This window comes from Aplidium turbinatum, chromosome 3 (assembly GCF_918807975.1).
Source record: "Aplidium turbinatum chromosome 3, kaAplTurb1.1, whole genome shotgun sequence".
Classification (NCBI taxonomy): Eukaryota; Metazoa; Chordata; class Ascidiacea; order Aplousobranchia; family Polyclinidae; genus Aplidium; species Aplidium turbinatum.
Window position 1 is genome coordinate 194120 of NC_137474.1, and position 13242 is coordinate 207361.

Below are 13242 nucleotides of genomic sequence, written 5' to 3' on the forward strand. Positions count from 1 at the left end.
AATACTGAAAAGTTTGGGTGTTCATCAGGACAATTATCGTTTCTAGCACTAGTTGCTACGTTCATCTGATGAAATTGAAAGTAAAATTAACAACAAACAAGATGGTTTATTGCTTCACTGACGTTTGATGTATGTATTGATGTATTTGAATTGACAGTTGTCATGATTGATGTAGTTCAATAGACAGTTGTCATGATTGATGTATTTCAGTTGACAGTTGTCATGATCGGTGTATTTGAATTGACAGTTGTCATGATTGATGTATTTGAATTGACAGTTGTCATGATTGATGTAGTTCAATAGACAGTTGTCATGATTGATGTATTTGAATTGACAGTTGTCTTGATTGATGTATCTCAATTGACAGTTGTCATGATTGATGTATTTCAATTGACAGTTGTCATGATTGATGTATTTCAATTAACAGTTGTCATGATTGATGTATTTCAATTGACAGTTGTCTTGATTGAATACTGAAAAGTTTGGGTGTTCATCAGGACAATTATCGTTTCTAGCACTAGTTGCTACGTTCATCTGATGAAATTGAAAGTAAAATTAACAACAAACAAGATGGTTTATTGCTTCACTGACGTTTGATGTATGTATTGATGTATTTGAATTGACAGTTGTCATGATTGATGTAGTTCAATAAACAGTTGTCATGATTGATGTATTTGAATTGACAGTTGTCATGATTGATGTATTTCAATTGACAGTTGTCATGATTGATGTATTTCAGTTGACAGTTGTCATGATCGGTGTATTTGAATTGACAGTTGTCATGATTGATGTATTTGAATTGACAGTTGTCTTGATTGATGTATCTCAATTGACAGTTGTCATGATTGATGTATTTCAATTGACAGTTGTCATGATTGATGTATTTCAATTAACAGTTGTCATGATTGATATATTTCAATTGACAGTTGTCTTGATTGATGTATCTCAATTGACAGTTGTCATGATTGATGTATTTCAATTAACAGTTGTCATGATTGATATATTTCAATTGACAGTTGTCTTGATTGATGTATCTCAATTGACAGTTGTCATGATTGATGTATTTCAATTGACAGTTGTCATGATTGATGTAGTTCAATAGACAGTTGTCATGATTGATGTATTTGAATTGACAGTTGTCTTGATTGATGTATCTCAATTGACAGTTGTCATGATTGATGTATTTCAATTGACAGTTGTCATGATTGATGTATTTCAATTAACAGTTGTCATGATTGATGTATTTCAATTGACAGTTGTCTTGATTGATGTATCTCAATTGACAGTTGTCATGATTGATGTATTTCAATTGACAGTTGTCATGATTGATGTATTTCAATTAACAGTTGTCATGATTGATGTATTTCAATTGACAGTTGTCTTGATTGATGTATCTCAATTGACAGTTGTCATGATTGGTGTATTTCAATTGACAGTTGTCATGATTGATGTATTTCAGTTGACAGTTGTCATGATCGGTGTATTTCAATTGACAGTTGTCATGATTGATGTATTTCAATTGACAGTTGTCATGATTGATGTATTTCAATTGACAGTTGTCATGATTGATGTATTTCAATTGACAGTTGTCATGATTGATGTATTTCAGTTGACAGTTGTCATGATTGATGTATTTCAATTAACAGTTGTCGTGATTGATGTAGTTCAGTTGACAATTGTCATGATTGATGTATCTCAATTGAAAGTTGTCATGATTGATGTATTTGAATTGACAGTTGTCATGATTGATGTATTTCAATTGACAGTTGTCATGATTGATGTATCTCAATTGAAAGTTGTCATGATTGATGTATCTCAATTGAAAGTTGTCATGATTGATGTATTTGAATTGACAGTTGTCGTGATTGATGTAGTTCAGTTGACAGTTGTCATGATCGGTGTATTTCAGTTGACAGTTGTCATGCTCATCAATCATGTGACGAATGCTTTATCGACGACAAATGTGGTTGGTGTGATTTTGGAAGCGACACAGGATATGGGTCATGCATGAGTGGATCTCTCCATGGTCCAATAAACACGACATGTTCCAGCGAACAGTGGCATTTTATTGATTGTCCAGGTAAAGCATGCTTGGAAACCTTTACCATATTAAGTAAACAAAACTAATTAGTTAAACGTATCTCTAAAGCCGGACTATATTTCATAAGAAATTTTTGTTATCTTTTTTTGCGCACTTTTTTTTTGGTTTCGAACAGTTTTAGTTTTGGCTCAAGTTGATAACAAAACCAAACTTGCAATCAACTAAAACCACAGAAATTGCTGTAGAATTAAAATCGTATGTTATCTTCTTCAAAAGTTTAACCTTATATGCAGCGACACAGGGCTTTATGAGGATGACCCATTGCCCCACTCTAGTAGTGAAATATTTCTCAGAAAGAAATATGCTAGAAATGTGAAATTTCTTGACTAACTTTTTGTTTTTTGCAAATTTTCTAAACCTACACTGATCATTTTTCTACCTTCCTGCCCTGCACAATAAGAATTTCATTTCAGGTGGCTAGACATTTTCTTACAATGCTAGATATATATAATTTAATGTAAATCAAATATAGTTATTACTATCTGAATCCTTAACAGCCTGTTTCACCTTACCTTTAACGGATCATCAGAAGAGTCTTATTCAAATAGAATCTATTATTTAATAATTTAATGTAAATCAAATATAGTTATTACTATCTGAATCCTTAACAGCCTGTTTCACCTTTAACGGATCATCAGAAGGGTCTTATTCAAATAGAATCTATTATTTAATAATTTAATGTAAGTGTAATATAAATCAACTCAATCAATTGTAATATAAATGTTAGTGCAATTACTTTAAAATGTAAAAACGCCCAAAAATGCCTTATAGTTATGAGAAAAAGTAATTTTTTGTTTAGATTAGCATTACTTTATATTTTAATTCAAAAATTTCAATTTTGAAGCTATTTTTTCGAAAGTAGAATAAAAACCAACTTTTTGATGTATTTTCATCTCAAACACTTTATTTCAATAAATTTGTTGCGTTAAAATTTGATTTCTATATGCACAATACACATGGTTATTATCCTGTAAAATATTTTGGTTCTGTGATTTTCATAGCTCCAATTAATTAGAACGAGGCTAAGATAGCGATGAGGCTGTGACGTGCTTACCGCGTACGAAAACAGCTCGTAGATATGGTTAAAAGTTTTGAACATTGTATTGCGTAACAAAGAACGCTATCAATGAGAGACGCTTCATTGTCGTGCAAACCAGAATGTTGACTTCGGGAACAGATGCTCTGTTACGCGATAACTTTCCAATAAATATGTTTCAAAGCTTCTTGGAATGATACAATTCCATTAGAGGCGGGTGGCATGTGTTGACAAGTTCATTGTGTTTCAGCTTGCCAGTGTAACGGACACAGCACGTGCAGCCCAGATCGCCCTGACCGATGCGTGAATTGTGACGTCGGTACAACAGGGCCTACATGCGATCATTGCGACGCGTTGTACTTCGGTGATCCAACAAATGGAAGGAATTGCTCAGGTAACCAACAAACTGAGCACATGCAAGCGCCATGACAAACTTGAGAGAATCTGTTTTTTGTAAGAGGGTTACAACAGGTTTTGTGTGTGGGGTTGCCGTTGAAGACTGAGCTTGCTGTATTGTTCAATAAAGATATTTACATTTGCTGTGAGACGGTTGGCCTAAATACTTTAATACGTCTAATGAATAATAATTTTTGCATAGGAATTACGAACATAGTTCAATATCGTATAAATTGGTGACGCTGAAAACATTATTTTGTATAACAATTATCAGCTTGCGAATGCAACAACCACGCCACCCAGTGTTCAAATGAGGGAAGTTGTTATTGTGACGTGAAAGGGATTGTCGGAAAAAATTGTGAAAGGTTTGTATCGTTCCTGGTAACTTTGTTTGTGATCACGCACAATCCATTGTTACATCAAGGCTACGATTCTTTTAGATGCTCGACTACTCTCGGTTACCATGGAGACGCAATAAAGAACACCTGCTTCTGTAAGTTTGTTGCTTTTGAAGAAAAACGCTGTAGAAGTATAACTGAGTTGCCCACTTTGTAACGAACCGAGATAATCCTCTACAATCCTTTCTATAATTAAGAAAAGTAAATAAAATAAACCTACAAGATCAAGCAGCAACGGTTCAACTGTTTTGTAATTGAACAACCCATTTGAACCGTTCTTCACCTTGTTGCGCATAGTAGGCCTACCTACTCTTGTTGGTGAAATACTTTAATGGCAACAGCATTTCAAAACCTGTCAACTTTTAATTATCGATCAAGGTAGCTTGTCTTATGTCAGTGAAATAGATTAAAATCCACCTCTGACTAGACAAAACTTTTGTGATTGACACTTCAAAAAGATCGTTTTTAGGCTAAACATAAAGAATTCTTTAATCTTTCTGTAAAATACCCGTGGCTTACTTTTGCTTGAAGCAGCTCAAAGTTGTCTTTCCTTGCTCGATTTTTATCATCGATATTTTCACCATCACAAAGACAGCATTCTTTCACGTGTTTCCTGTTGAGCGGCCACAAACGTAAATATTGGTGGCAATCTCACATTCAAGTCGCTACCAAGACAGGCATGGGTGCGCCTCAACCGTCTCCTTACGGGCGTCAGGCTTTTCCGCTCAACCATGCATTAATGGGGAATGGCCTCTTCCTCCTCCTGTGAATGTGGTGCCGAGGAACAGACCGCAGACCACACCATCAATGACTGTACCATCTTCAAGCCACCTAACGGAGTGGAAGGTCTGCGTGTCATGGATGATGAAACGAAAGACTGGCTGCTCTCCAGTAGCCTTCCAGTGTAGCCAGGGAACATCGTAAATCTGGGGTGGTAAAAAGAAAGACCCTCGGCCCCAGAAGCTCACACGACGACGACGATTCAAGTCGCGCAGAATCTCTGAATATTGAATAGCATCATTGAGAGATGGGTAATGTTTTGCACAGTTGCAAAAACTTTAGTTACAACTTCGTTGCATAAAGCAAGTTCAATTCAAATACCGCAGTTCTTTTTTTTGCAAATTTTAATAAAATAATAATTGATATAATCTAAACTTACAGTAGTTTATTTTCAGACAGCCTCGATGTTAAGTACGAATATCGCATCCCCCTTGATTCGTACGAATCTATAAACTTTGATACCTGCCCTCCAGAGGTAACATCTTCTTTTTATTAACTTTGAGCATCAGAGCACAAGTACAAACCTCGCTTGGACGTTTGTTGACATAAGACATACGAACAATGTGTAGAATCCAATAAGTTTGCTTACATTTATTGTTTGGTAACAAAATAAAAATTTGCAACTAAAGTGCGGTGGTAAGCAAGGAATGTGTTTGATAGGTTATTCTCAAAGGTGGTTTATTATCAAGTAAATAGGTACACTACTACAAGCCATGTGACGAAGTTATATTCAATGAAACATTTCATGTATAAGAATCTTATCTCTTGGTCAACAATAAATTTAAGCCAAGAATTTTAGTGTATTGACCACTTTATGTCGCTCGTCATCCTGAACTTCGTTGTTTGACAAGGAAGGCACTTTAACATGCAGATATCCAATCCATGGACTTCTGTCCAATCCAACCACGAACCAATGAGATGATACGTTATCTGTCCAATTGTGACCATTCCAGCATTCAGCCAGAGAATTACATGTAATTATTACTTTGAACCTTGTTTGTTAATTACAGAAGAAAAAAGAGATATAGCAGAGGTGGGAATCAAACCCACGTCAATGTAATGACTACCACCGCCCTAACCCAATGCGCCAAGTCAACCGATGGCAAAGCATTAGTTTAATTTAGCTAGAATTTGCATTTTTCCTTTATTCTTCTTAGACGCAACCTTGATGACGTCATGAACAGCGTAGCTTCTGATTGGTTCGTGGTTTATTAGAAATCTGCTTGCTAAAGTGCCTACCGTTTGACAAGGTAGGCACTTTAACATGAAGATATCCAATTTAACCACACTGTTCGTGACGTCATCAAGGTTGCGTTTCTAGAAAGAACAAAGAAAAAAGCAAATAGTAGCTCAATTAAATCATCGGCTTGCCATCGGCTGACTTCGGCGCCGAGGGTTAAGGCGATGGTAGTTACTTCATTGACGTAGGTTTGATTCCCACCACTGCTATTGCTCTTTTTTCTTCTGTAATTACCAAAAAAAGTTCAAAGTAATAATCAACTCTCTGGCTGAATGCTGGAATCATAGACTCCTCAAGTAAAGGACTGGAATGTTGCGATCTCGGGGTTTGTAACTTGAGTCTGAAGGATTAACGAGTTCTGGGCTGAAATGACTTCTAGAGAAGCTAGAAACACAATCTTGGATTCCATATTAGGGTTTTTGAGGATGGCGAGTTCAATAGTGTTACTTTCAAAACCATCTTTGGCATGGCTTACTTAATACAGGCCTTGCCATCGTGCGAGCTGGAGTCCAAGCTGGAGGCGAACAAAAACTCATGTCTATAACTTGCTGAACACACTTTTCAAGGCTTGTTTGCCCATTTTGTTAAATCCTGCTCGATTGATACCATATCAGTAAATAATAATCAATTTTTTTTTAATTAAATTGATAAGTTATATGCATTTTATGTTTGATTTACAATGAATGACACATTTAAATAAGGCACATAGTGGAATAAAAGGTGTTAAATGAAAAGGTACAAATGCACACAAGAAAACAATATTTCTTGGTCAAGCATAATCTGCTATTATTAACGTTGATTTAACGTCAGTAACGCAAATACAAACACAACACAAAAGCACAATGAAAGACAATATGTATGGGTCATTCTATTATAATACAGTCGAAATTTTATAACCCATCCTCTCAGAATTTCTTCATTTTTTTTTAATATGTTAGAGCTATTAGGAAAAGATGAAGATTGGCATTTGTACTGTCAAAATCCATCAAGCGGTTTTTAAAATATCAACGATTATATTTTTGCAACTAAAGGCGCTGTTGTCATATCACAAAAACAAAAATAGCTTAGAATTCTTATTTTTTATGATACAGAAATAATAAAAATATGTATTCTTATAGTTTTTGGGGCAAGGAATTGAAATATGTTATTACATTTGTGAAAAGAGCAAAGGAAAACACTTTTTTATTGTACAAAAGTTTTGGGCCACTCCATTTCAATGCCCCACATCTCAAATCTGCAAAAAGATTTTTTCCCCCAACTAATGCATGCTAAACTGTCACGAAAAGCTATCTGCTTCATGTAGAAAAGTATGATAAATACATTTTGTTGCAAGCTTCTGCAATTGACATGAAATTTTCATTGCTACAGTATATTCATAATGTTTTCAATCAATAGACTTGAAGTGTCATACAATTAAGGCACTAATGATGCTCTACATTAGTAGAGCGAAATGCATATGCCATAAATAGGGCACTGCTGATTATTGATTTTTTAATAAAAAATACATGATCACACAGCATATGCATCATGATGTCATAGTAAATGTTCCATTTGATTGGTGACAGATTTTGATTTAAAAGACTTTCATTAAGTGCATCAAGTGCACCTTCGTTATCTGTAATTGCAAATTCTGATCTGTCAGCTTCAGATGTACTTGAAGATTAGCATGCATCATCACACTCATCCGTGTCAGACGGGTTGCCCTTGGCTAGAAAATCAAGCTCTTTTTTTGCTTATCTTTGGCAAGTGATGCATAATTTCAATCCGGGTGTAATTGCATTGTGGGTTTTTATCAACCTTCTTGACATGAGTATTTAATGTAATTGATTGGCGGGCTTTGGGAAGCTTAACTTCATAATGGAGTTGTAAGAGATTGCAGCATCTCGTTTGTCTCTTTTCAAATCGCGCAATATGTATACTTAATAATGATAAAGGCATATCTTTGCACTTGAGGCGAAAATGCAATCTTCCACTTTGACTCCCGCTCTCCATTAACAAGTTCTAGTTTGTTTCAACTGTGCAGTCGGTAACAATTCTTGTCGTTTGGTATACCACGTTTTATGACATTCATCAGACTCCTTTGATTTTCCAATAAAGCACTTCTCCAGTTCCATAACTTTGACACGTAAATTGTAGCAATGATGTTGTGTATTGTACAGTATGTTCTACAATAAGTTATTTGCCTATTAAATTCCTAAACGTCATGATAGTAACACACAACACATTGAGCACTCTGAAAGCATTGATCACTATCATATACAGTAGTAGTAGTAGTAGTAGTAGTCAAAGTCTCATTAACGACGAGAATTAAAGCAAATAGCCTTGCCATTTTGTTGTTGGTTTGATTGATTTAGCTAGCTTTCTGTATTTCTTAATAGGAAGTGGCTATTTTTCCACACTTAATGTCATTGTTACAATGTGCTGTTGCCGGAGTTAGGATTAAAGTTAGGGAGGGTTAAGGTAGGGTTTGGAGTTAGGAATAGGATTAGGGTTTTGATCTTTGCCCAGGGCTAAAAACAATTTCCAAACTACAAGTTTTTGTTTTCAACAGCTTTAATCTTTTCTCAAATTAGGGCAGAATTTCTTATCTGGCAACACTATTGAGGCTATTATTACACTATATACCGGTAGTGTAAATATAACCACAGCCTTCTTAATAACTGAATAACTATGCTAAATTGATTTAACAAATTCAGTCAAGCTTCACAAGTCATTCCATTTATTGTATGAAAAAAATGATAAATTCTTGCAATGAACAATAGACATTCATACCAAGAAACCAACTGCAAAAGTTTACAAGACTACACATTTATCATATCTTTGGCAAGAAGTAAGTGATAATTGCAATTCATCACACAACATTTACGCTCCTTTATGAATTAATTGTTATTAAGTTGCCTAAATATAACATGCGAGTAGTTAATTATATGATTATTCAAGCATAGGCTTACCTTTTAGGTTCCTCATAGGCTATTAACCTATTCCTGATCAGTAACATATAAAAAAACTAAAGTTTTAATCTCTTTCTTTGACCTGGCCCTGCGCAAAGATAGCCTACTCTCTTGGTAAAATTCTCTGTCAAAAACAAACATGCATTAAGAGTAACTTCTACTCTGTAATTTGTTTATTAAAGTTTTTATCAAGTCTTGATTGCTGAGAACCTGGCTGTACCGTACCTATAGTAGGGAAGTCCTCTTTGATGAACTTTTGACTGTTCAATGTTCAGCTACAATGAAAAAACTATACCTATCTAGCAACTTAATGATTGTGAGAAATCTAATGTACGTACAACAGTTAGTGACTATTCACCAGCTACAACATTAGCTTATAACATTTACCAACATTAATTACTTGAATGAGTAGACTATACTTTGCTGCTGTCAAAAATTCGCATTTTCTTGCTTGCAGCAGTTTTCTCAATCACTATCTTCACAAAGACCGATTCAACATGTGGCGTGGTTGTTAATAACTCGAACAAATGGCTACTTTAATATACGTTTGTACAAATTATGCTTCTAAAAGTTACACATACAGTAATAAATAAATAAATAAACTGTTCAAAAAAAAAAAAAATCAACACTACATTGCTATTTCATAACCAAAATAAGAAAAACGCCCCCTTCTAGTTAGTTGGTTATTTTCGTAAAATATTTTCTGAATCAATCGTTGTGACGATACATGCGAGAAATACGAAATACTACGAGATCGCAGAAGAGCAACTTTTTTCTTTCTCTTTATTATCTTATCGAATCTGAGAGAACTCTTTACTGCAAACAGTGTAGAAGCAAGCTTCGCCTCCAGCTTGAACTCAAGCCTGCACGATGGCAAGGCCTGTATTACGTAAGCCATGATCTGTGGTCATTTTCAAGGTCAAAATATTATATTTTAAGGTCAAATTACAGAATTTTGGTCATTTTTGCGTCTAAATCGTAAAGCAAAACTGTTTGAAAGAAGTCTGTGACGAAATATACTATTACACAAACATCATATGTATTTCTCAACATTATGGCTATTATCTAAAGGAGTATATGATTACAATATAATACACAAATTGACAATACATAACAAGATGACACCATAATACACAATGTCTATCACTAGTTGGAAAGCTTTTCTAACCTCCTGAGGCATCCCAAAGACTTTTCTTTGTCACTTACATTGAGGACATAAGCTTTCAATAGAATGTTAACTAAAGTAGTACAAGCAGCATTATTACTAGTTAAAAGTGCATCTACAAATGACAACAACTCAGCAAAATGAAACCGGCAACGCATTTCAGTCGTGTCATGCAAATTACAGCTATGATTTCAGTAAATTGTTACGTCACAAAAGCTTGGAACCGCATTGTTTTGCAAGGGAATATGAAATCACCAAAATATTTCCCAAAATAAATAAACAGAACTTCAAAGAACTTACGCAGTGTAGAGAAAATATCGTACACAATAGATGCAGTAAGTGCACAATATCATATTTTGTCACAGACTTCTTTCAAACAGTTTTGCTTTACGATTTAGACGCAAAAATGGGCAAAAATTACCAAATTTTTGTAATTTCACATTAAAATATAATATTTTGACCTTGAAAATGACCTCAGATGGTGTTGAAAGTAACATTATTGAACTAGCCATCCTCAAAAACCCTAATATGGAATCCAAGATTGTGTTTCTAGCTTCTCTAGAAGTCATTTTACCCAGGACTCAAGTTAATCATTCAGACTCAAGTTATAAACCCCGAGCATGAGAGGTTCCAGTCCTTTACTTAAGGAGTCCATGGCTGGAATAGTCACAGTTGGACGGTAGCCACTTAAAACATGTTCTGATTCACATATCACGGACAACGTAACATCATTAGTTCGTGGTTGAATCGGATACCTTTATGTTAAAACGCCTACGGTTTGACAACCCAACCAAGCGGGGTTTCCAAGTAAACAATCACTTTAAGTTGTGAACAAATATTTTCATGGTAATATTCAACGTAAATAGAGTTTGATCTATTTGATAAAATGCCACTCAAACTACATTTGACCCTTTTGCCTCATAAAGATCCAACAGACCTTACTAGCCTACCCACAATTTTGTTTCTCCTGAAAATCCGCCACATTCGTTTTGAATGCAAACAGCTGAAGTTATCGAACGGTTGGGTTGATGACAAACAATGTCAATTGTTGCATCTGGTAGCCATCACAATATGAGTTGCTGCTTTTTAAACTGGTTTGTTTCTGTTTATAGACAACATCTGTGACTGTGAAGGTTGACACTCTCGACAATTCTCCATTTAACATCACAATATCAACAAACGGCACAGGTAACGAGTCTATTGCATCACAATAAAAACTGGAATAGCATGAACTGCGTTTGTGACGTTTAAACTCAACAAAGTCACCCCTATTTAAATAAGCTCATTTGCTGAAACAGCGAATATAACCAAAAAAGGTCAAAGAAGATTGATTGAAAAGTGGTTGATTAAAATAACTTGTTATTTCGTAGTTTGTTTTTTCAAGATATTTACTATTTGGATACAAAGGGAGCAAACGAAGATTGTACATCAGTCTAGAAACCGTCGGTGATTAAATAAAATTCTAAGACGAGACTGAATTTGTACAAGACGAAGATGGTCGCAAGCAACAGGCCATCGATGATAATTACATCCGAGGAAAGTATGAAGAGCAGCGTTCCTCAACTTCCTGTCAACCTCATAACATTTCACCTGAAAGATGATGCGATAAAATAAAAAGATCTTCCAAAGGTTTTTGCTTTTCAGAGTTGAACGAAACGGTATACGTCACGCTAAATAACGTTTCCAAAGTTGAAGTGGATCTACCACAAAGCATATTTCAATTCGGAAAATCTAGCAAAAGATGCATCCGAATCTACCTTGTGGAAGCTCACAATAACATCATAGTGAGTTATAAAGATACAAACCCTAACAAAGCAAAGTTAACAGATGCACTTCGTTTGGAGCTCAATGCATTATGACGTCATTGTTAACCCATATCATCCTGAAGTCTTATTTTTTTTCGATATTTTGTTTGCACCTTAGTTTTAGGGTAAGTTGAGCAGATTCGGCCGAATTTTTGCACACTTTTGTGTTTAACCGGAAATAAGGCCAGTTTTATGTGCGTCAGTTTAATCTGACGCTAGGAAGATATAGTTGCAAAATTTCACGGATTTGTTTTCTGCGTGACACGTTATTCATCAAAATGCAAAAGTATTCGAAAGAACTTGAAGTCAAAAAAAAACACATTACACTCGAATTCAGTGTTAATTTGCAACAAATCTAAGCTATCCAAGCACCAGTTCATGTTTAATAACTATTCAAAATGGTAGGCTTTGAAGCATTGCGGATGAAGAGCAACATTGCAAATTTCACAGTAAAATAAATATGTTCCAGTGCATCCTCGTTTTGCACAGCGACGCTGTTTCCTCTTCACTATTCAATGGTCACCAGAGCTTTGTTTCACATGCTTTCGAGGAGTTGCTCGTGCTCCAGGACATAGGGTAAGTGGAAGTTCCTTCCTATGAAGGTGATACGCTTCCACAATTGCTCTTCTAAACCAAGTGCATTCATCCGACTCTCTCCACTGTCCAACTTGCGAAGCCGGTATACGTTAAACGCATTGTTAACTGCGATATCAACACAAATAACGGAACAGAGGCCACCACCATTACTTGCTTCGTAAATTGATCATGTAGCATGATATGTTTTGATCCATCCGATCAACTCCACCCATGTATCGATTGTAAACCCCAACAACATTTGGCTGGAGTATAGTTATACTCTTTTTCTCTTTCTGACTGTAGCGTTTTGCTGTATTCAGGGATTCTTTTCCTACAAACGTTGAAATAACATTCACAACTTTGTTGTCTTTCCACCGAACTGCTGCAATATTGGATGACGTTTGAACAGCAACGTCTGATGCACCTCTTTCTAGCTTGTTGACTTCTTCAACAGTTTTTAATGGAGGGTTTTTCATTCGACAGGTTCTTGCAGTCCCTGTTCCAGCAATTGAATTTTCTTTGAGGTGACGTAGTAGTCCTGGAGATGTGAAAAAATTATCCATTACAATATGATAATTTGATCCAGACTGAGCAGGCAAAGACTGTGATAAGTGGGCAACCACTGCAGCACCAAGACCTAAGCCAATGTTTGCATATTCATTCAGCTGCGAATCTTTTCCTGAATAGGGTCGAAATTGGATGCAGTAGCCCAAAGGATTGGCAAGGACCCATAGCTTGTATCCAAATTTAATTGGTTTTCCATGAATATACTGCTTGGCTCCATGTCTGCCGAA

At 35.5% G+C, this 13242-nt stretch overlaps 1 protein-coding gene across 1 annotated transcript in view; it reads left to right on the top strand.

The window, feature by feature from the left end:
* The window catches only part of LOC145765992 (attractin-like), a 49194-nt gene that overhangs the window by 31611 nt on the left and 4341 nt on the right, over nucleotides 1-13242 (top strand). Inside the window, exons 19-25 of the mRNA XM_082577645.1 lie at nucleotides 1910-2080; nucleotides 3388-3531; nucleotides 3808-3898; nucleotides 3974-4026; nucleotides 5107-5186; nucleotides 11180-11255; nucleotides 11712-11851. Coding sequence (XP_082433771.1) covers nucleotides 1910-2080; nucleotides 3388-3531; nucleotides 3808-3898; nucleotides 3974-4026; nucleotides 5107-5186; nucleotides 11180-11255; nucleotides 11712-11851 — 755 coding nt within the window. The remainder of the gene's footprint in view (nucleotides 1-1909; nucleotides 2081-3387; nucleotides 3532-3807; nucleotides 3899-3973; nucleotides 4027-5106; nucleotides 5187-11179; nucleotides 11256-11711; nucleotides 11852-13242) is intronic.